The 24,021-nt window shown below is 37.9% G+C and overlaps 1 protein-coding gene across 10 annotated transcripts in view; it reads left to right on the forward strand.

Annotated features, from left to right (window-relative positions):
* The first annotated feature begins 965 nt into the window (after positions 1-965).
* RPS6KA3 (ribosomal protein S6 kinase A3) overlaps positions 966-24,021 on the forward strand; it is a 114,798-nt gene continuing 91,742 nt past the window's right edge. For 4 of the 10 annotated variants that reach the window (XM_036270401.1, XM_036270405.1, XM_036270402.1 and 1 more), the window contains exons 1-2: positions 4,813-4,858; positions 6,707-6,799. Coding sequence is in view for 1 of the 10 variants with exons in the window: in XM_036270414.1 (XP_036126307.1) it covers positions 984-1,052 (69 nt within the window). In the remaining 9 variants the exon portion in view is untranslated. Of the gene's footprint in view, positions 1,053-4,812; positions 4,859-6,706; positions 6,800-15,775; positions 15,814-24,021 lie in introns of those variants that run through there. The other 6 variants (XM_036270404.1, XM_036270411.1, XM_036270414.1 and 3 more) reach the window with 5 other exon arrangements.

The following is a 24,021-nucleotide window of genomic DNA, read 5'->3' on the forward strand; positions in this document are numbered from 1 at the left end:
TTAAAAATATAACAGAAGAGCGTTAATTTGGAGAGCTTTGAATCAAACCGAGAGGCTAACCCCCCGGGGGCTCCCTGGCAAGACGCCTTCAGGTGTCCTCCTCGCGGGAGGAGGTGTAGGGGGGCAGGTGAATGCTCAGCTTGTGACCCTGGACAGGGACAGGGCGGGTCCTGGCCATTACGGGATGTACCCATAGACTCGGCGTGCCCACAGGCTCCCACCGAGGAGTCAGGCCAAATAGAAACCCCCGGCCCTTTTCCCGGGTCCTTGGCACCGGACTGTGGCCCCTGCGCCTCGCCCATCTCCCTCCACGTCTCGGCGAGGACCACTGTTCTCTACATCCCCAAGGAGCCTCCGACCTGCTCAGACCCAAGACAGTTAAAGGCTCCCAGCCTTTCGCCCCTCCTGCCTTTTCCCCTCTTCTTTCCCCCGCCTCCCGCCAACGCCCCCAGATCTCTGGGGCTCGCCCTTCCTGAAAGTAGGCGAGGCCCAGAAGCTGAGGCTGGGGCGAGGAAGGAGGGCGGAGCAAAGCCGGGGGCTGGGGGCGTGTCTTACCAAGCCCCACCCCGAGTGCGCGCGCGGTGGCAGCGGCGGCTGAGCCTAGCTCTGAGAGACAGGTACCGCTTAGGCGCCATGTTGTGAGCGGAAGTGGGGGAGCGCGCGCCGGCTGCTGTTCTGCTGGGAGCGGGCGCGGGAACCGGCGGCGGGGGGCGGAGCTGTAGTCTCCGCGGCGGAAGGAGGAGAGGAAGAAAGGGGCGAGACCCGGTGCCGGGCAGCGGCGCGAGGCTCTCGCTTGGCGCGCGGTGCTCGAGGGTCGGTGTCGACGCCGATCCCTTTCCCGGGCAGCCGCCGCTGCTGCTGCTGCCGCCGCCGCCGCCGCCACCGCCGCCGCTGCCGTGGGGCTCGGGCGGCGACTGAGTGGGGCCGGCCGTGGGGCGGGCGGGGAGGGAGGAGGCAGTGAAGGCGGCGGGCCGGGGGGGAAGATGCCGCTGGCGCAGCTGGCGGACCCGTGGCAGAAGATGGCTGTGGAGAGCCCGTCCGACAGCGCTGAGGTGAGTGCAACCGGGTGGCCGGGGGCCGGCGCGCCCCCTCCCCTCGGCCCCGCAAGGCTGGCTCCCCTCCCCGGAGCTGGCCACTTGGCCCCTTCCTCTGCCGCTCGCGTGTCCCCTCGCTCTGGGATTCCGGTTCAGGTAGTTGGGGTTGGTCTGTTTGCCCTTCTGTTCTACCCACCCGTAACCTCCCCTCCCTCGCTCGGGTGGGGGGGCTGTGGTGTGGTGGCGCGTGGGGTTTGGAGTGGGCGCTGGGGCTTTGCGAGAAGCCGATTCTAATCAACTTTGCGTGGGGTAAGCGAGAGGCGGAGCAGGGTCTTGCGAGGAGTTGGGAAGTTTGGCTGTGCGTGGTTGGGGGCTTCCATGGACCTGATGGCTTTGGAGGATGAGTGAGGTGTATGGATTGGGTTCACTGTGGAGCAGGGACTCTTGAGTCCGGCCGGGGGACGGGGTTGCTGCGGGGAGACAAGCGCGCGGGAGCAGGAACCGCCCAGGGCAGGGTTGGTGACCTGTGGGGGTTTCGTGTAAGGGGTCCAGGGAAGTCAAGGGGTTCCCCCCCCAAATCTGCCGCAGAGGTTTCTGCTGCTGCAAAGGAGAAAGTGGAAGCCTGAGGTCTTTCCCCCCCCCACCCCCGTTTCTGAGGTCGCTGAGCTCGAGGACCCCGTTCCTGCGAGTTTAACTTGAGTTTCCTGTCGGTGAAGGTGAGAGGGAGATAGATATTCAAGGAGATCAGCAGCCACTGTAAAAGGCTTTCTGGTTTTCTTCGCCTGGGATCTGGTGACCGTCCCTGAGACACCCACCCGAATGCCAAAAACAACAAATACACCCAAACAGGACAAAACAGAATTTCCCTGGACACACCAGAGCGCCGAGCTTTCCGCAGCCGCCCCTGTCCCAGAACCAACTCGAGGTCTGCAAAAATAACCCAGACAAGACCTATTCCAGGGCATCCGCGCTCCTCTCCGGAGTGGAAAATCAATTCCTGATGGTGGCGCGTCTGTGATTCTTCCTTCTTGACTTTTTGCTGTCTTCTATCCCCGCAGCGGACTTTGGGGGATTACAGGATGATAGGCTGCGTGTGTGTAATAGTTACTGTGTGAGTGACCCCATTTCTGGAAAGCATGACTGAAACGCGGGGGTGGAATGGGGCAGGCTCTGATGAGTGGTGTACTTGGCGGCAGCCGCTGCCCTGCCGGCCTCCGCAGTGTGAGCGGTGGATAGGGTTACTGGTTACGTCAGTAAGACCCAGGCTCAGTTTGATCTGAGATGCGGGACATAATGTTCGGGAATAATGGGAGGAAAGGGGGAAAGGGGAAGGGGAGAGGGATCAGTTTAAATCGCTTTTCAGTTTTTTTCCTAGTAACCTCCACTGCTGTATAAAATGTTATGCTTAACGCAAGTGGAGTTGTAATAGTGCTTAAGATTGGTGCTTGGTATTTTGCGACTTGGATCGTATTTTTAAACCTTAAACTAAACGATGTTCTTTAATAGAAAAAGACATTGATGTATGTTACCTAAATGTTTTAAAAAAGGAAATCATGCTTTTAAGACTGGCAGAATTACGAGAATTTCATTTAAAATTATGTTAGCCAGACTAATACTATAAACCTTTTATAAGAAAATCAAATTTAGAATGTTCAATCATCCTGTGAATGGATAGTGTGAAAAATAGTATTCCAGGGCTCTTTTCATTTTTTTTCCCTCAAGAGTTTTTTGTTAAATAATATAGCTATAAGGTTAATGAGATATGTTCTCAAAGTGCTGACCTTGTGGAAAGAAATTAAATTTGCTTTGAGCCTGAATTTTAGATGCAAACGTTAACATTTGCAACTTATAATCAGTCCACATTTCTGCTTGGCACGTATCAATGTGTAAAAAATCGTTTAAAGTTCCACTCTATCCTTTTTCTGTATATCATGCATTTGGATAAGGAAGACACAAAACTGATATTTATTTAGGACTTACTATATGCCAGACACTATGCTACATGCTATAACCCAAGAGAGTAGGATTATGGTCCCCATTGTTACAGATTAAGAAACTGAATCTCAGAAGTTAAAGGCACAAAGATTATAAATAGTAAATGGTACAGCCACAATTCAAGGCCAGGTGGATATAATTTCTGTGCTTTGCTTTATATTAGAGTAGTTGCCTCAAATCCTTTGTGGAAGAATTCATGGTATAAATAAATAAGTCAGTAGTTAGAGGTCATGTATTTTTCAGAAACAATTACAGTATTACAGAGGTCTCATTTGTTAAAGCCTAGTTATTTCAGTTACTGTCGTGATTTCCAGAACCTGGCAGATAGAATTATACAATTTGCCATTTTGAAAGAATTTTCTTGATATTCTGGCATAAGGTATGTCAAACAGAGCCAGTGTTGCCTACATTTATTAAAACTAGATTTTTATAAATTACCTTTAAATACTTTGCTGCTTTTGGTTATTCAACTGTTTTAAGTAAATTGCTTCTGATACAAATTTGAAAATACTGAAGCCAGTAAGGAAAAGGTTGAGAATTTTCATACGAAGTCTAATACTGGACTCCTTTATGCTATCTCCTCCCCAGTAAATTCTTAGTAGAGAATAATTATATTTTACCAGACTAAAATCATTTTGAAAAATAGTCAGTTTACTTGAGTAAAGAATCAATTTTTTTTCTCTCCAGGCTAAAAGATTTCAGGGTCGGTCTCTATAAGAATTTACATTTATGGTCTCATCCCTAGGAGAAGTCTCAAAAGCAGAAACTTTTTTTTTTCTTTGTATCCTCAGCACTTAACACAGTACCTGGCACATAAATATTGTGGACTCAGTAGATGTCCGCTGAATGAATTATGAAGGTCAGGAATAGGGTGATTGTCAATCTTACCTCTGTTCTTATTTTAATCTTACATTGAAATATGAACAATCTTAAAACACCTGAGTACCTCACTACAAGTACAGGCAGTTTCTTCATTCCTTTAGAGGGCCTTCCTGCTTTAAGACCTCACATAGGTCTAATGGTGCTTAAAACAAAACAAAAACCCTTGTGGTTGAACTCAAACGTGGGTCAGAACATGATAGGCTAGCATAAGGCTGAATGTTTAAAGAAGCAAATTTAGGATGATAGAAGAAGTAGTGTTAGCAAAGTCAAGATTGGTACAAGATTAAAAACAAAATAGCTTCCTAAATAGTCCAGATGAATTCAGAGCTCTTTAAGGAGTTATTTAAAGACACTAGTATGTTTTAGAATATTTTACTGTTTAGGTTAGGAGATGGAGTTCAAAGAATTGTGGCTATCCTGTTCTACAGATTTCTTGCCACTGCAGTCAGGGACGATATTTACTAAATCATAAGCCTGACCAAAGTGATACTTTTTTGGGGATCAGTTTCAGTAGGATAAGGATAAATGATAGTAAAGCTAAATATGAACAATTTTCAAAAATAAAATTAAAGAGGTTATTTTTATTTTATAGAACTGTGTTATATAAAAATAGCCACCTTGAATTCTTTTAAATAACAAGTATCCAGAATGCATTGAGAAATAGTAACTATATAAATATTTCCTTATGAAAAATGAAACCCTTGTGTTGGAAACCATCTTCAGTGGTTGTGCAGCCATTTTTAACCTCAAAGATTATATTGGATTCTATATCATGTTAGATTTCTTATATTTCATCTGTAGGGAAAAACATTCTATTAAAGTATGATCATTGATTTTGCAAAAGAAAAAAAAATGTTTTATTAAGTTTCTTTTCCTTTTCCTGTTTCATTTTTACCACCTTTCAGGTTTTTTTCTTTCCCCCAAGTGAAGATCTGAGGAAAGGACAGGTATTGTTACATGTCAACTGTCAAGTAACTGTGACACATTACTGAACATTTCATTGTTTTCAATGATTATAATATAGGATGTCAGTCTTTGTTAAACTAAAATTTAGGAAGGTTTGCTTTATTTTGGCAGCTTGATCCTATACTAATGGGGTTGATTCAAAATGTGAAACTTCGGGGCGTTGGTGGTATAGTGGTGAGCATAGCTGCCTTCCAAAATGTGAAACTTCTTTGGTATATTTAAATTTTAAGATAAAGAAATAAACTTAACTAATTAAAGAAACAAGTATATGCAGACTTTGCCTTTTCTTCAGTACGTTTAAGGAAGTCACAATGAGTATTATTCTATTTTATATAAGGAGTGGCATAATTGGCATGTGTACTCTTGACCAAGGATATGACATTCTGTAAATTATAGAATGATCAAAATATAGCAGATTATTTATCAGAAGTCTGAATTGCAGAAGAATTGTTTTAAAGATTTTTTAAAATTTTATCGTCCACTAAAAAATTCATATCATTGTGGTCATTGATAAGATTTGCTCTCAAGTTCCATGCTCAAGGACATGTGATCTGTCAGACAGGGAATGATGGGTGAAGTCAAGTGGCCCATTTTGCCAGTGCAGATTAGATGCTTTAGACCCAGTGGTTCAGATCACAGTGTACCACAGTGACATCTTGGTGGTCTCTTCTTGGTAATGCATGAGTGTGATAGTGCCCAGGTGTGTATGTGCTTTGGTAGATAACAAGTTTTAAAGCTTTGGAATGCAATTATGCAAATATATGTTACATATCGTATTCCCCAATTCACAGAATACAAAGACAAAACAAGCAACTGTATTTTTTCCCATCCTTCTCTGGTCTTTAGTTTTATTTTATTTATATTTTATTTATTTCTTTATTATTTATATTTATTTTATTTATTTTAATCTTTATTGTTGAAAGTATTACAGATGTTCCCCCTTTTCCCCCCATTGAACACGCCCTCCCTGCTCCCACCCTCCTGCCTTATTTTAAGTAGCTGGATTTTAAATCTTGTCACTAGATGCTCTCTCCCTTTCAGAATTGATAGTTTCCAATATCATTTATCTATAACATAATTAGATTTTAAATATACCATTTATCAGTTTAATACCAAAAAGCATAAAAGCAAAGCTAAAACAACTATAAATCTTAATGGTTAAGTAAAATGTATCAAGTTAACAAAACAAACACAAATATATATGTTTTATGAAACAGATTCAGGATGAAATGTATGCATATAAAACATAACTGTTAGTTAATACATTTGGCCTATTTTAGATAAATACATTAGTTACTAACAGTTAAATATTTAAGTTTTACTTATCTCCTTACAATTTAGAAGTCATTTTGTGGGGTAATTTGGATGTATGGCAAAGTGTTCAAGAACATAGCTTTGGAGTCATAAAGACCTGGGTTTGAGTCCTGGCTCTGCCACTTAATAACTTTGTAATCTTATGCAAATTATTTAATGTCTCTATGCTTCAACTTCCTAGTCTGCAAAATAGGGATGAAAATAATATCTACCTCATGGGATTGTGGTGAGAATTAAATGAAGTGGTAATATATGTAAAGCATTTGGTTCAGTACATGGTTTAAGTGTTTAACAGATAGTTATAATGAATCATTTCTAACAGAACTGTCTGAGGAAGTTGTGTTTTGTTTTTTGTTTTTCAGAATCAAGCAGAGCAATTAAAAGTGATTTGTTTGATTGATCTATTTAAATAGCCATTATAATATCTGAATATAATTGTAAGGGTGAGGTGAACAAAAATCTCTTGAATCTTGTTCTTTGTTGTATCGTTCCCTTCTTCGATATTGTCTTTAAAGGGGGAAAACAGATAAAAAACATTTTGAAGAATATGAGTGGAAGAAGGAAGAAAGGAAAGTATGTTCACATTTCAACATTGCTCAAATTGGAAGGTATCTTACAATCCATGGCATGTCTTTAATTATCAGTAGTTTTCTTCCTTAGTGATACATAAGATAATAGTGTATCTTACATATGATATAATCCTCAGTGAAATATGGTATATCCTGTATGTCAACCTCTTGAAGGAAATGTGTCCCTGAAGAAATAGATAAAGTCAATAGGGAGAATTTTAACTTACTTTTTTTTCCCTTTATGGATTTTAGAGAGAGAGGAAGTGAAAGGGAGAGAGAGATAGAAACATCGATGAGAGAGAACATTGATTGGCTGCCTCCTGCATGCTCCTTACTAGGTATGGGGCCCACAACCTGGGCATGTGTCCTGACCAGGAATTGAACCGGTGACCTCCTGGTACATGGGTGGATGCTCAGCCACTGAGCCACACCAGCCAGACTTAACTTACTTTTTAAAACATACCAAAAGGATATGTGCTTTTTAAATTTAGGATCAATTACTTCTGTTATTTTCATTTTTAGGCACAAAAATTGATATGGCACACTTCCCTCCCCATTAGTCTAAACATGCTTGTTTTGGTTTTTTGAATATGCCATGAGTAACTGGATTTTCCTGTCTAGAAATATAATCCTTTGGATTTGATCTGTTTGGTGTTGATACTTAAGGAACTTTAAATAGTACTTAGAATATTTTAACTGAAAAATCTGTGTATCTGTACCCCAAAAACCATCTCCCCCCTCCAAAAAGAAACAGAGGAATTGAGTTAAACAAGATTTGACCAGTATCTTTGCTGCATAACTTCTTAGAACTTTTGAGATGATGTTGTACATGCTGAATCTGCAAAAAGGATATAGCCCCAGCATTTGAGACTTGACGTCAGAACCCCTTTTTTTCTGACCCATCAGTGAAGTTTCAAAGAACACAAATGCTTTGCAAAACACAGTTTTGGAAAGTATTGCCTGGAAATGAGCTATGTTTAATTGGCTGTATCAAAACTTTTTTTTCTTTAACTGTCAAGAGTTTTTATTTCATTTTCAATTGAAATCTTTCTAAATTAAATTGTGCAACAATTTTCCATCTATTTAATATTGAACTAAAAATTTAAATAAAAGTTTAAAATAATGTAAACTTTTTTACTCAATGTTCTGACAAGTAATGGCCATATTCTACCTTAATGTAAAACTAATTGCCCCTGCAAAATGTCCCCTACGTTGACTTGCTCTGTAATTCATGTGTAATATTCATAGTTTTAAAAGACCCTCTTATCATTTGCTACTTTATGCTGCTGTCAATCTGCCTACTTCTCCCATTCTCTTTTTTTTAATTAATTGCTTCTAACTTGAAATTACTAGAAAACAGATAGCTAGGATTAATGATATTTTGATGTAGACATTTTTAACTTGGGAGCATTGTCACATCATTTTTTTTTTAAATTACCCTTACAGCTGACCAAAAATGTAAAATAGCATCCTCACCTTTTTCTGATCTCTGCCCATCACATACACATACTTCTGGGGTCAGGAGTATTTGATGGGCATATTACCTACTAATAAACAGTGATTTTATGCTTCAATATACCATAACACAATGGCTCAATTACTGGCATTACCTATTCTGCATATTTACCTTCCTGTCTTGAAGGTGAAGGAATGTGCATGAACTAAAGAACAAGCAGCTAGAAGACCAAAAGCTAGCCTACTGCCCCACCTGGAGTCAGGACTCCACATTGTCCTTTAGCTTGTGTTTGTGTGTGGGGCGGGGGTGGGAGGGTGGGTCGGGTGTCATAAAACAGTGCTAGTTTCCTGAATATTAGATACCCTACACTTATGTGTAAATACAAAAGTGCTTTTATATTTCCTGTCATTCTCCTTTGTTAATATAAATAGAATTACAGCAATACATAACTTAAATCAGATTTCCTATCTTGACTAACATGTCCATGGTTTCTTACATACCTTAAAAACTAATTTATATTTTATCCACCATGTAAATTGATTTTTATAATCTGACATATGATGATGATCTCATCTTCAAATCTGACCTGGCCATCTAGATTTCTGAGAACTTGGCCTCTAATCCTTTGGTCCACAAAGCTTGTTATATGAAACTTGGTTCAGTTATTTGATATGTGTTAGAAGCAGATGTCAAATGATAGCCTGAAGCAAAAGATCATTTTGACATTAATAGATTGAAGTGCATCTCATGTGCAGTGTTTTAGGAGAAATCTTCACTCCAGAAATCTTGTAGAACCTATACCTAAAACCTTAGTTACCAGAGTGTTATTTCAGTTATTCACATTTAGAGGCAGAATTCTCTGCCTCAAAACCATATAAAATAATAGGAGAGATTCACTTAAAATTGAAAAAAAAAGAAAAGAAAAACTTCTAGATTGGCATTGTTCAGCAGCACCTGAAATGTGACTAGAGTGACTGAGGAACTGAATTGTAAATTTAACTTTTTAATTTAAATAGTCACCTGTGGCTATTGGCTACCACACTGAACAGCATAGTTCTAGGTTACAGGATTAGTACAAATTGAACCCTTTTTTCCTACACTGGTGTTATTCAACTCTACCTTATATTATTTATATATTGAAATAAGTAGGCTTACATACCTTAAAAACCAAGCACCAGAAAACAGGATCTGGCTCAACCTGAAAAAGTTATCAATTATCTTGCTACAGTATAAGAAAAGGAAATTTAAAGTGTTTTCTAAATGAACAGTATATTTAATATACTTTTTCAAATTATGGTTAATCAGCTTTGTTTTGTCTCTCTCCTACCATGAAGATTTTGATAAGCCCTGCTAGGTGATACATGCCCCTCAAATAGCCATTCTGCACTTTCTACAACTTAACTAGTTTTACAGTGACATTTCTCATTCAAGTGATAACAACACATTGGGAAATTTTGGCTATCAAAATATGTTGCATTATTCACTATAGTGTGCTATATTAATACTGGAAAGGGGTATTGATACACCTTGGAGATTAAGATTTACTGAATGCCCCTCTGACTAGACACTTTTGTATATCCATTCAAATGAGGTAGACATAATTATCCTCAACTTACTGACGAGGAAACTAAAGCCTAGAAAGGTTAAGTAACTTGCTTATGGTCACATAGCTTGTAAGTGGAGGAGATAGGATTCAGACCCAAGCCTCACAGATTTCCAATTCTATTGGCTTTCATCTAAACTGCCCTGCTTGAGTTGAGGTGACTGCTTTGGTCTAGATGAAATTTCCTACAGGTCATTTGCATGAGTAGATATTTTTATGGGAATGTATAGGTAGAGTTAGAAAAATAAATTGATATTATTCTCTAAATACAGCATGGGTTAAATAGACTTTTGTGAGCTGGCCTGAGAAGCAGCCTTTGTGACATTGTATGGGAAAATGTTTTGAGATTTCTAAACAGCTGTCTTATAAATGAACATTTGAAACAAAAATTAGAGGTTACTTAACAGCTCTCCGTACAGAAGTGCCTAAGTGTGTGCTGAGGAACTGTGCTCTGGTTTTTAACTGCAGTGTATTAAATCATTACCTCTCTATATTTGCCTCTTCTTTTCAGAAAAATCTATTTGATACTCCCTCCAAGTACCAGAAAACAGGATCTGGCTCAACCTGAAAAAGTTATCAATTATCTTGCTACAGTATAAGAAAAGGAAATTTAAAGAAAAGTTACAGTCATTGGTGGTTTTTGTTTTTTTGGTTTTTTTTGCAGGGGGAGTGGGGACTAAACTTAGGTCAAATAGCCCTAGTTAATCTTTTAAAAAATTGAGATATGATTTACCTACCACAACATTCACCCTTGTAAAGTTTACAATTCAGTGGTATTTAGTGTATTCACAAGGTTGTGCAACCATCACCACTATCTAATTAATTCCAGAACATTTTTATCTCTCTCAAAATAAATTCCATTCTCATTAACAGTCACTCCCTATTTCCTCCTTCCCCCAACCCCTGGCAACCAATAATCTGCTTCTGTCTCTATAGATTTGCCTATTCTGGACATTTCATATTAATGGAATGAAGCAATATATGTCTTTTGTGTCTGGCATCATTCACTTACCATAATGTTTTCAAGGTTCATCCATGTTATGGCATGTGTCAATGCTTCATTTTTATGGCTGAGTAATATTCCATTATATGGATATACCACATTTTGATTATCTATTCATCGACTGATGGACATATGGGTTGTTTCCACTTTTGAGCTATTATGAATAATACTGCTGTGAACATTTATATACAAGTTTTTATGTGATCATATATTTTCAGTTCTCTTGGGTATATACCTAGGAGTAGAATTGCTTTGTCATATGGTAAGTCTATATTTAAAATTTTGAAGAATTGCCAATTGTTTTCCAACTTGCTTATACCATTTTACATTCCTAACAGCAGTATATAAGAGCTCTAATTCTCTAAATCCTCACCAACACTTGTTACCGTCTTTTTCATTATAGCCGTCTTAGTGTGTGTGAAATGGTATCTCATTGTTGCTTATGATCTGCATTTCCCTAGTTACTAAGAATGTGAAGGATCTTTTCATGTGCTTATCATCTGCTTGTATAAGAAATTAACTCCTGTTCTTATTATGTTACTGATTTGGGAACTTAAATGGAGTTTTGCTCTAATGCTGATATAGAAGATCCATAACTATGTTAGGTTATATACATAATTCTCAGAAAATTTAGTTTCAATTTGTGCTTTTAAAAGATTTTCTTCATTTTTAGGTTTAATAAATACAAAGCTTTTCCTAGAACGGCCGTTTTCCAAGTGGGATAATAGAGCCTCATGTTCTATGGAAGTACCTTAGGATACCTCATCACCTGCGCCACCCCTTCTCCCAGCCAGAGCAGAGTTCCTAAAGGGACACAACAAAGAGTTGAAGGTTAATTATAGAAAATTATAGAAAGAAAGCAAAGATTGAGGTAGTAATATTTTTCTTATATTCTCCTCAGTCTTATTATACTATTTTCTAGTTTCTTATTTAAAGCAAGAATACAGACATTAATTGAAGGTCAATCAAAATAGAAATTCTAGAATATCTGAAATTAAATATAAATCAAATAAGTGAATTCAAGAACTCATCTCTTAAATAAAGTGAAATATACAGGTGTTTTATTTAAAGAAGTAAAAATGGCCCTGGCCGGTTTAGCTCAGCGGTTAGAGCATCGGCCTGCGGTCTGGAGAGACCCGGGTTCAGTTCCCGCTAAGGGCATGTACCTTGGTTGCAGTTTGTCCCCGGCCCTGGTTGGTTGTGCGGTTGGTGACCACTTGATGTGTCCCTTTCACATCGATGTTTCTCTCTTTCTCTGTTCCTCTCTCTCCCTCCCACTCTACCTGAACAAAAAATGGAAAAAGGTCCTCGGGTGAGGATGATAAAAAAAAAATAATAATAAAGAAGTAAAAATGTGTGATAAAACCTATGTTTGCCTCCTTTTCTTCAAGTTTCTGCTGGCTATTGGTATAATTCAAGACAAATATCATAATGGATGTTGATAGCAGTCAGGGGGTTTACTTGAAGAGATGCCACCAGCAAGTTAACAATAAGATTTCCCTTGGGTTATTAAGAAGAAGAGCTCATAAATGAGTTTTAAAGCTATCTTTTCCTTCTGGCTGTTCTGAGAGTGTATAGTATAGGTGATGATGAATGAAATAAAATTCTTTTCGTTGGAATATTATAGTCTAAAAAGTATTGAGGTAGACAGACTGCTGAAAAACATGAAGCAGGCTAAATTATCCAGGAATGATATAAACAGATGTAATTGGATCTTTAGGGCAAAATTATGATCTATAATTTTATAACAGTTTCCATTGTGCTTTTTTGTTGTCGTTGTTGTTAATCCTCACCTGAGAATATTTTTCCGTTGATTTTTAGATAGAGTGGAAAGGAGGAAGGGAGAGAGAGAGAGAAACATCGATGTGTCACATCGATTGGTTGCCTCCCACATGACGCTGATGGGGCGGGGGATCAAACCTGCAACCCAGGTACATGCCCTTGATCAGGAATTGAACCCAAAACTGGATGATCTGCAGGCTGACGCTCTAACTGCTGAGCCAAACTGGCCACGACCCATAGTGCATTCTTAACCATAATGTGGAAAGCTACAAAATAAATGTTTTCAGCCCGACACCCAATAAAGTTCTTTTTAACATGCACACAGAGAGGGAGGGAGAGAGTACACCCCTGACTCTGTCAAGATGAATGGAGTAGCCCTACTCGTTCTACATCCTCCTTTACAACTTAAACACCTTAGACATAACACAACACAAAAGCACAGGAACAACCTGAAAGGTAGAAACAAGAAGGCAGACTGCCTACAGGTTTTGGGACTCAAGGCATGGCACAAACAGTTCCCTGGGTTTTCTCCTTTCCTCCCATATATCCTAGATTGGGTGCTGTAAAGCATCCAACCTAAAACCACCAACAGGCACAGACAAAATGGACCCCAAGAAAAGCCTATTCTCTCTAGCCAGATGACTGGGGAAAGGGTAGCCTAACAATAGTAAACTTTTTTTTTTTTTTGCACTACCCACCCTTACTGTAGCTAAACATCAATAGAAAAACACCCTAATCCAAGAAAGCAAGTGGCAGTGCTCAGATTCCTCCACCTAGTAGTGTTGGCTGGGTAGACCAGGGACCTAATCTCTCCATTCCCTGCCTAGGAAAAGCAGGCAGCATTTTGATTCCCTCTGCTGGGTGTTTTTGGTAGGGTAATCAGAGACTTGATTTTTCCTCATCTTATCCCCTGCAGAAGGAGATGGTGCTTTCACTAGGGTAATGTCAGCCAGGTCCAGCAGCCAGTTGAACCTTCACACCAACGTATACTCAGTGAGACTTATCAAAGTGGTGTGAGGCAGGGCTAGTCGCCACTAAGCCTCCCTCACCCTGTGTCAATGAGGAGCTGAGTCTCCACCCTCACCCAACATTAGCAAGGCAGAACAAGATGGTTGGAGGTGGGCTAGTTAACACTGCCTCCCTCCTCTGATGTCAGTGGGCCCACTGTGGAGCTGAGACTCCACCCCCATCTGGCGTCTACTAGGTGGGACAAAGTGGTGGATGGCAGTGCTAATTAGCACTCCACTTCCCCCTCTCACCTCTCTTTCAAGTTGTCAACTGGGCCCTTTAGGGAACTGAACTTTCCACTCTGCCTTGCAGTAACAAAGCAATACAAGACAGTCCTCTGTTTCTCTCCTTGCTATTGCCAGTGAGATGCATCAGGGAGCTAAGTTTATACCCTTACACAGAAGCAATGAGGTGGTGCTGGTTGGTGCCCCACTTTCACTGGGACCAAGAGTGGAGCTGAACTTCCATCCCACCCTTCTGCAGAAAAGCATTGTGACTCATTGCTCCACTTTTGCAAGGTGGTGATGGTGGAGCACAGCAGGAAGTTAAACATACACACTCACCCTGCCCTCACACTACATCTCAACTGGTGGACAGCCTGCTAAAAAAAAAATATTAAATAGGAGCCAGAGTCTTCTAATCTCCAAAATGTCCGTTATACAGTTGAAGATCACTTATATTAAGAACCTGGAAAAGACAACACAAATGAGAAAATAGTCAACAGATACCATCACCAAGATGCTTCAGATGTTGAATTATCTGACAACGATTTTAAACAGCCATCATAAAAATGCTTCAGTGAGCAATCACAAACACATTTGAAACAAATGAAGTGTTAGTCTCAGAAAAGAAATAAAAGGCACAGAGCAGAAAATGGAAATTTTAGAACTGAGAAATACAATAACTGAAATAAACTTGCATGGCATCAACAGAAGAATGGAGATGATAGGAGGCATTAAAAATGAAGATAGAGCAATCGAAATTGCCTACTCTGAACAACAACAGAAAATGAAGAGAGCCTCACAGGGCTGGAGGACATTAATAAAATATTTTTGTTGTTGTTAATTCTCACCCAAGGATATTTTTCCCATTGATGTTTTTTCTTTATTGATATTAGAGAGGGAGAGAGAGATAGAAACATCGAGAGAGAACATTGATTGGCCACCTCCTGCATGCCCTCCTTGGGGATCAGGCCCACAACTTGGGCATGTGCCCTGACCAGGAATCAAACCGGTAACCTCTTGGTGCATGGATTGATGCTCAACCACTGAGCTCCATTGCTTTTTTTTTTTTTTTTTTTTTTTTTTTACAGAGAGTGGAAGGGAGGGAGGGATAAAGAAAGAAATAGAGAGAGAGAAACATCGATTGGTTACCTCCCACACATGCCCCAACTGGGGCCAGGAATCATCACCTGCAACCCAGGTATGTGCCCTTGACCAGGAATCAGACCCGCAACTCTTCAGTGGGCAGGTAAACACTCTAACCATACAGCCACACCAGCCAGGGCTATTAATAAAATATTTAACATGTCATCAGAGTCAGAAAGTAGAGAAAAAATGTGGACCTGAAGAAATAGACTGAAATGTCCCCAGTTGGCAAAAGATGCAAGCCTACAAATTTGAGAAGCTCACTGAACCCCAAACAGTATAAACCCACAGTAATTCACACCCAGACACATCATAATCAAACCTTTGGAAATGAGAAGTTGTTTAATGGGTATAGAGTTTGAACTTTACAAGATGAAAAAGTTCTGGAGATTGGCTGCACAACGTGAATATACTTAACATTGAACTGTACATTAAAAATGTTTAAGATACATTGTATGTGTATTTTACCACAATTAAAAAAGTTCCCTAATTTTTAAAATTGTTATTGTTGTATTACATATTTCTTTCTTTTCCCCCCCATTGACACCATCCTCCCCAGTCCTGTCCCCCCTGCCTTTGCCACACTGTTGTCTGTGACCATTAGTTATGCATATATGCATATAAGTTCTTTGGTTTATCTCCCCCCCCCCACCTTCCCTCTGAGGTTTGTCAGTCTCTTCCCTACCTCCATGTCTCTGGATCTGTTTTGTTCACCAGCTTATTTTGTTCATTATATTCCACAAATAAGTGATATCATATGATATTTGTCTTTCTCTGATTGGCTTATCTCCCTTAGCATAATGCTCTCCAGGTCCCTCCAGGCCATCTCAAAGGGTAAGAGATCTTTATTTTTTACAGCTGTATAGTATTCCATTATGTAAATGTACCACAGTTTTTTTAACCACTCATCTACTGCTAGACACTTACTCTGTTTCCATATCATAGCTGTTGTAAATACCACTGCTATGAACATAGGGGTGAATATATTCTTTCTGATTGATGTTTCAGGCTTCTTAGGATATATAGAAGTAAAGAGAAAGGATCTTGAAAGCAGTTAGAGAGAAATGAACTATTACTTACAGGGGAACAATGATTCAAATGACAGCAGATCCCACATTAGAAACCATGGAAGCCAGAGGAAATGGCACACTGTTTTTCAAGTTCTGAAAGAAAAGAACTGAACCCAGAATTCTATACCTAATGAAAATATTCTTCGGGAACCAAGGTACAATCAAAGCAGTCACAGATGAAGGAAAACTTAAGGAATTTGTCAGTACCAGACCCTGAAATGATTACAGGTAGTTCTTCAAGCAGAAGGAAAATGGTAAAAGAAGGATCTAGAACATACGAGTAAAGAAATAAGAATAACATGAATTGTACACAGTCTCTTTCAGAAAATAAGAGGATAGACTTCATAACTCATTTTTTGAGGCCACTATTGCCCTGATCCCAAAACCTAAAGACAGTACAGAAAACTATAAACCAGTATCCCTCAAGAACTTAAAACAGCCCTGGCCAGTTTGATTCAGCGGTAGAGTGTTGGCCCATGGACCCGACGGTCTCGGGTTTGATTCCTGGTCAAGGGCACATACCTGATTTGCAGGTTTGATCCCTGGCCTAGTCAGGGTCGTGCTGGAGGCAACCAATCGATGTCTCTCTCACATGGATGTTTTCTCTCTCTCTTTCTCTCCCCCTTTCTCCCTATCTCCTCCCTCCCTTTTACTCTATTTAAAAATCAATGGAAAAATATCCTCAGGTGAGGATGAACAATAACAAAAAAAGAATATGGAACACACGATCCTCAACAAACTATTAACAAAGCATATCCAGCAGTATATAAAAAACTATACCTATGACCAAGTGGGTTTTATTCCAAGTATGTAAGACTGGTTCAGTATTCAAAAATAACTATGTAGTCTACCATATTAAAAAACTGGAAAAAAATCATTGTATTAATGCAGAAAATGCATTAAACAAAATTAAACATTTAAAAAACTCAGCAAACTAAGAATAAAAGGGGACCTTTCTCAGCTTGATAAGGAACATTTACGAAAAACCCACAACTAACATTGTACTTAATGGTGAAAGACTATCCGCTTTCCCATTAATACCAGGTACAAGTCAAGGATGTCCATTCTCACCACTGTTATTCATCATAATCTTGAAAATTCTCACCAGCATAATAGGCAAGAAAGGGAAATAATAAAACACAAAGATTTGAAAGGAAGAAGTAAAACTGCCTGTTTGAATGACATGATGGTCTCCAATGAAACTCTCAAGAAATCCACATAAACCTAGAACTAATTGAATTCAGCAAAGTTGTAAGACACAAAATCAGTGTACAAGAGTAAATTGAATATATACTAGCAATGAATGTGTGGAAAATGAAATGAAAAACTGTACCACTTGAAATTACTCAAAAAAAAAGAGAAAACCTTAGGTATACATCTAACAAAACTCGAATTTGTATGCTGACAACTAAAAAATGCTGATGAAAGGAATCAAAGGTCTAAATAAATGGAGAGATGTACCGTGTTCATAAATCGGAAAACAACGGTCAAGATGTCAGTTATCCCCAAATTCTTCTATCGGTTTAACATAAACTTATTCTAAAAGTTATATGGAAAGGTAAAGGAACTAAAATATTGAAAAACAAGATAAAAGTGGGAGGAATCACTTCACCCAATTTTAAGACTTACTATATAGCTTCAGTAATCAAAATTCTCTAGTATTGGTGAAGGGAAAAAAGCACAGACCAATGGAACAGAATAGAGAACCCAGAAATAGAGCCATAGAAGTATGCCCAACTGATTTTGTCAAAAGCAATTCATTGGAGGAAAGCTAGGTAGCCTTTTTAACAGTGGAGCTTGGAGCAATTACACATCCATAGGTAAAATGATCACCTCAACCTAAACCTCATGCCTTATACAAAAATGAATTGAAATGGATTGGGGATTTATATATAAAATGTAGAACTGTAAAACTTTTACAATTTAGATATAGGGGAAAGTATTCAGGACTGGGCTAATTGAAGAGTTCTTTGACCAGACAGCAAATGTATAATCCATAAAAGAAAAAAATAAATTGGACTTCATAAAAATTCAGATCTTTCTATGAAAAAGATCCAGTTAAGGGGATGAAAATATAAGCTACAGATTGGGTGAAAATATTTTCAAGCCTATATCTGAGACAGGACTTATATCTAGAATATAAAGAACATTCAAAACTTAATGGTAACAAAGACAAACAATACAATTAGAAGTTAGATAAAAGGGACGAACAGATATTTCACCAAAGAGGATATATAGGTAGCAAATAAGTATATGAAAGATGTCAACATGGTTAGTTATCAGGAAAATGAAAAAACCACAATGAGATATCACTACACACCTATTAGAATAACCAGAGTAAAAAATAATGACAATACCAAATGTTGAGGATGTGGACAAATGGGTGGTGGGAATGTAAAATGATATAGCTCTTCTGGAAAATAGTTTGGCCATTTCTTAAAAACACTAAACATACACTCACTTATATGACGTAGCAGTCATACTACTGGGCATTTATCCCAGAGAAATGAAAATGTATGTCCACACAAAAGTCTGTACACAAATGTTCATAGCAGCTTTATTTGTAATATGCAAAAGTTAGAAACCAAATGTCCTTCAATGGGTGAACAGGCTGTGATTAAACAGGCTGTGGTACATCCACACCATCCAATACTACCCAGCAATGAAAAGGAATTATTGATACACACAATCTTTGATGAATCTCAAGGGAATTCATGCTGAGTGAAAAAAGGTTACATATTATGTGATTGCGTTAATATAACACTCTTGAAATGACAAAATTGTTGAAATGGAGACTAGATTAGTGTTTGCTAAGGTTAGGAAGAGGGGAGGGAGGGAGGTGGGTATGGTTATAAAGGCAAAACGTAGGACCCTGGTGGTGATAGATTGTTCAGTATCTTTACTGTGGTGGTAGTTACAGGAACCTATCCATGTGGTAAAATATGTAGTGTGCACACACACATGTGAACCGGTAAAACCAGTGAATTCTGAATAAAGTTTATGCATTGTACCAGTATACATTTTCTGTGATTGACAGGGATTTATGTAATATGAAACCACTGGGTTAAGGATATATGGGGCCTTTCTACTCTTTTTGCAACTTCCTGTGATCCTATAATCATTTATAATTAGAAAGTTTAAAAAGTCATAAAGCATTAGATAAAATTCAATGTTTGTTCTCAATTAAAAATTTAGTAAAATAGAAATAAAAGGTTGTGTCCTTAATGTTATTAAAAATATCCCAGATCAATAGCCAGCATCATGCTTGATGGGGACATAATATAGGACATCTCATTAAAACCATGCCTGCTGTTTTCACCTCTATTTTATGTTCTAGAAGAGTTTGCTAATGCAATTGGACAAGAAAATCAAAGGTATTCAAAAGAAAGATAAAAGATTACTATTCATAGATGATAGATACCATCTACTTAGATTACCTAAGGAACCCACTAAAAAGTTTTGTTAAAATTAATAATAGTCTAATAGGGTGATGTTATACAAAATATATTCAGAAATCAATAAATAGCTTTCCTGATTAGAATAAAGATCTCATTCAAAATAGCAGTAAAAATATTACTGTAAATGTCTGGAAATAAACATAACAAGCAAAGGGAAGAAACTGAATGGAACTCATTTGCATTAAAGAATAATTTGAATAAGTCAAGAGAAAGCTATGATTCTTTAAATTACTTTCATTAGAAAAATAAATAAATTACTTTCAGTAGGATTCGAGGTTTGTTTTTTTCTTATTTTTTAAGAATTGAGGGTAACTTCCTTCTGTCTTGAATGTTCACAGATTTTTAGCTTTTAAAATTTCATTATTTTATAGCTTAGTAAACAATTAATGCTAATAATTTTTAGTAAAATACTCTTCTTTAAATTTTTTTTCTTATTTGGAGAGAGAAGAAGGGAGAGGGAGAGATGGAAACATCGATGAGAGAGAACATCGATTGCCCACCTCCTGCATGCCCCCCCCGTTGGGGATTTGGCCCATAACATTCCCTGAACTGGAATCGAATTGGCAACCTCTTGGTGCATGGTTTGATGCTCAACCACTGAGCCACACCAGCCAGGCGGACTAAAAGACTTATTAACAGTGTATATGCATAATATATATACATGAAGCTAGATTTAATCATGGATCTGTAGTTAGAAACTGTATTTCTGATTACTTTTTCAGAAATAAGTCTTGTTGACGGATTGTGTGTTTATACGTATGATAATTTTTAAATAAACACACACACATTTTTAAAAATGAATAAGTAGTTTGGATTGTTTTTTTCCTCATTCAACTCCAAACTTGTCTAAAACATTTTGTGTTAAGATACAGTTGAAGTATGGTGGTTACCAAAGGGGAAGGGAGGTGGTGGAGAGGATGAAGAGGATAAAGGGGATCATCTATATGGTGATGGAAGGAGACTAGACTTTGGGTGGTGAGCACACAATGCAATATACAGATGATGTATTGTAGAATTGCATGCCTGAAACTTATATAATGTTATTAACCAATATTACCCCAATAAATTTAATTTTTTTAAAAGACAGTTGATACTACACAAGAATTTTGCTTGGATGTTAAGCTCTGATTTATTGTGTATTTGAGCAAGTCCTATCCTGTCTCGTTTCACTTACTTACAAGCTATTATTGCTGTCTTTTTGTTCATAAAGATGTTTGTAAGACTTGTATAAGTTAATTATTTTAAGTGATTATTAATTAACAGTTACGTTATCAATAATGTATTGTGGTCAATTCGGGAAACATTTGAGCACCACTTATTTTACCGATGAGGAAACAGAGGTTCAGGTATTCTTGCCACAGTCTTGAACTTTGAAGCCTAGCATAATGGTCATCTCTGTTTTAGATAGGAGGGCTTCTTTAAGCCTCTGGAAACCAGAAGAAATTATTAGATTTGTTCCTGAGACTCTTAAATTAGCCAACCCAAGTAATGCATTAAACAATTATCTAGTACTCAGATTTTTAGCCCTAAAAATGGAAGTGGACCCATTAGGGTAAGAGACTCATCAGAATCCCCTCAAATATTTGTATTTTTCATTTCCTGTGGCAAGATGAGCAGGAAGAAAGAGAAACTAACATTTACTAAACACCCAACTTGGCTAGGCATAATGAACTTTACCACAACCTTCCACACAACTAGTATCCAAATCTTTTGGATAGAGAACTGAGACTCATGTTAAGTAACTTGCCCAAAGTCACACCTATAATAAAGGGCAAAGCCAGGTTTTGAAACTTGATGTCAGGCTCCAAAGCCCTTCATCTTTTCTCTATACTGTGATTTCCCAGACTGTCTAATCACAGGAATCATTCATCTAAGGTACCTTTTTAAAAAATGAAATACTGAGCCAGTAGGTTCTGGAACTCCTGATTCATTTTTGGTTTGGGGTAAGGCCAAATAATGTATCATTAACGGGAATCTTAGGTGAGTCTGATCATCAGGCAGGTATGAGAAATACTACAAACTCCATGAGAACTAAGAAGTGGGGTTTGAAGGTATTAGGAAGGCGGGCATAAGGCTGGCTAGAAGTAGACAGAAGCATTTAAAAAAAGAGTTGACATTTTAATAGTTTTCAATACTAGCAAAGTAAGAACAGTAAGATTGAATTGTGAAAATTATGAAATTGCTTTAGGTTCCTTAATCTGCAGAGAAAAACAATGTTTTCTTTTTATTAGTATTTCTCTTTCAGGTGACATTTGTGCAATCCTTTCTTTGGCATTATTTCTTGCTTACACTTGAGTACAAAGACACCACTGAAGGATATAGATAAAACTATTTTTGGATGCACAAGAGAAAGAAGGAATTAGAAATAACATAAAAACAGCTTTAAATACAGAATCAGTCATTTCCTCAGGTGTAAAAACCTTACAAAATCTTAAATAACTTTAATCCTTGAAGTCACAGGATTATAACATTTCCAAGCAGGAAGAGCTCTTAGGTATCCACGTATTTTATTCATGAAGAAAGCCACAACTCGAAGAGGCTTAAGGGCTTGCCCACAGTTAGTGGCTGACTTTCAGATCCATCCTGGCCAAGGTTCCATCAAACTCTTATGGATTGCATATAAGTACCAGAAAATAGTAACTTTTCCAAGGTCACACTGATTTTTAGAAATACATTTAGTGGCAAATCATGTTTACCTTATCTTCCCTACTTTATTTATCTAATATTATAGTTTCTTCCTTTTTTTAATTTTTTTTTTTTGTACGTGCCCCTAGTGGGAACCGAACTTGGGACTCTCTGGTCTGCAGGCCGGCGCTCCAACCACTGAGCCAAACCGGCCAGGGCAGGTTTCTTCCTTTTTTAATTGTCCTATTGAGAATATAAATATATTCAAAGGAATCTCTTAGAAGATTATGCAATTTGAAATAATATATCTGATCAATGATAGCAAAATGAGCCATTACCTTCTTAGAATAGTGTATTTAACAAATGGACACTTTCAGAACATGTGTTAAAGAAGAACTGTAGTTTTTTCCACTTTTTATTACAAAGTTTTATTTTATAAATAGAGAAAAATGAACATAACTAGATGCCTATATTTGAATTCTAACAGTAATATACAACAGCATTTCTTTGTAGTAGTATAAGCTTTGGATTCAGACTTGGGCTCAATTATCTTATTTGCAAACTTAATAGCTCTGTGATCTTGATCAAGTTATTAAATCTCAACCTAACTTTTTTCTCTGCTATACATAATAGCATACCTCATGGTTTATTAGTGATTAGTTGAGATTAAACAAGAGAATATGTGTAACATAACTAATTCTATACTTGGAACAAAATAAGCATTGTATAAATGATAGCTATTATTATTTCCTTGAGCCAGTAGTTGCTTAGAAGAATATTAATTTCTGAGTGAGTGCTTTAGTTTATTTCTTTATTCAGTTTATATCATAATCAGAAAATATGGTCTGCGTTATTTCTGCTTTTAAGAATTTTGAATTTTATGGTCTAGAACATGATTTGTCTTTATAATTACTTGAAAAGAACCTATATTCATTTTACATTGTAAAATTCAGTATATATCTATTCTAAGTTACTTCATATGCTTTTTCCTTATTTTGTTCACTATGCTAGTTGATATTAGTGTGCTAAAATTTATCCTTCTATTTTGTTTCCATTTATTTCATGTTATGGACCCCAAAATATATGTTGTGTTTTGTGGTTAGGTTAGTCTGTGATTAAATATTCAATACTATTTTGCATTTATTATTTTAATGACTTGTTTGAAAAAAATGACACATGCTAATTATAGAAAATCTGAAAAATAGAGAAATATATACATTTCATACTGTTGCTATGAAATACCATTATCAAAATTAAGTGTGATTAAGAGTAGGGGTTTTAGAATCAAATTTGCGTTTAAATTTAGGCTTTGCTTATTAACCTTAGGCAGGATATTAGGCTTTTTCAAAATTTATTGAAATATTTATTAAGCATTTACTGTGTGCTAGGCATTTTGCTAGGGGTTGAGGACACAGTATTGAAAAAAATTGACATAACCGTCCAGCTGATGTGGCTCAGTGGTTGAGCATCGACCCACGCACCAAGAGGTTGCGGGTTCGATTTCTGGTTAGGGCACATGCCCAGGTTATGGGCCGGATCCCCAATGGGGGACATGCAGGAGGCAGCCAATCGGTGTTCTCTCTCATCGATGTTTCTATATCTTTCTCCCTCTCACTTCCTCTCTCTCTAAAATCAATAAAGGGAAAAAAAAAGTTTGACATAACCATCTTGGCTTAATTTCTTCATTTGTAAATTGATGATCATGTCTCTGAAAGATGATTTATAGTACTTAGCACTTGTCTGGTGTGTGGTAATTTCTCAGTAAATGATAGCAATTATTATTACTGTGTGTATTAAGTACTAATTATGTTTTTAGTCCAAATTAAATGACCTTTTTAACTGGCTTAAGGTTTTTGCCTCACAGTTTATTTTTGGCCTTAATCTAACTA

This window comes from Molossus molossus, unplaced genomic scaffold (genome assembly GCF_014108415.1).
Source record: "Molossus molossus isolate mMolMol1 unplaced genomic scaffold, mMolMol1.p scaffold_m16_p_2, whole genome shotgun sequence".
Lineage (NCBI taxonomy): Eukaryota > Metazoa > Chordata > Mammalia > Chiroptera > Molossidae > Molossus > Molossus molossus.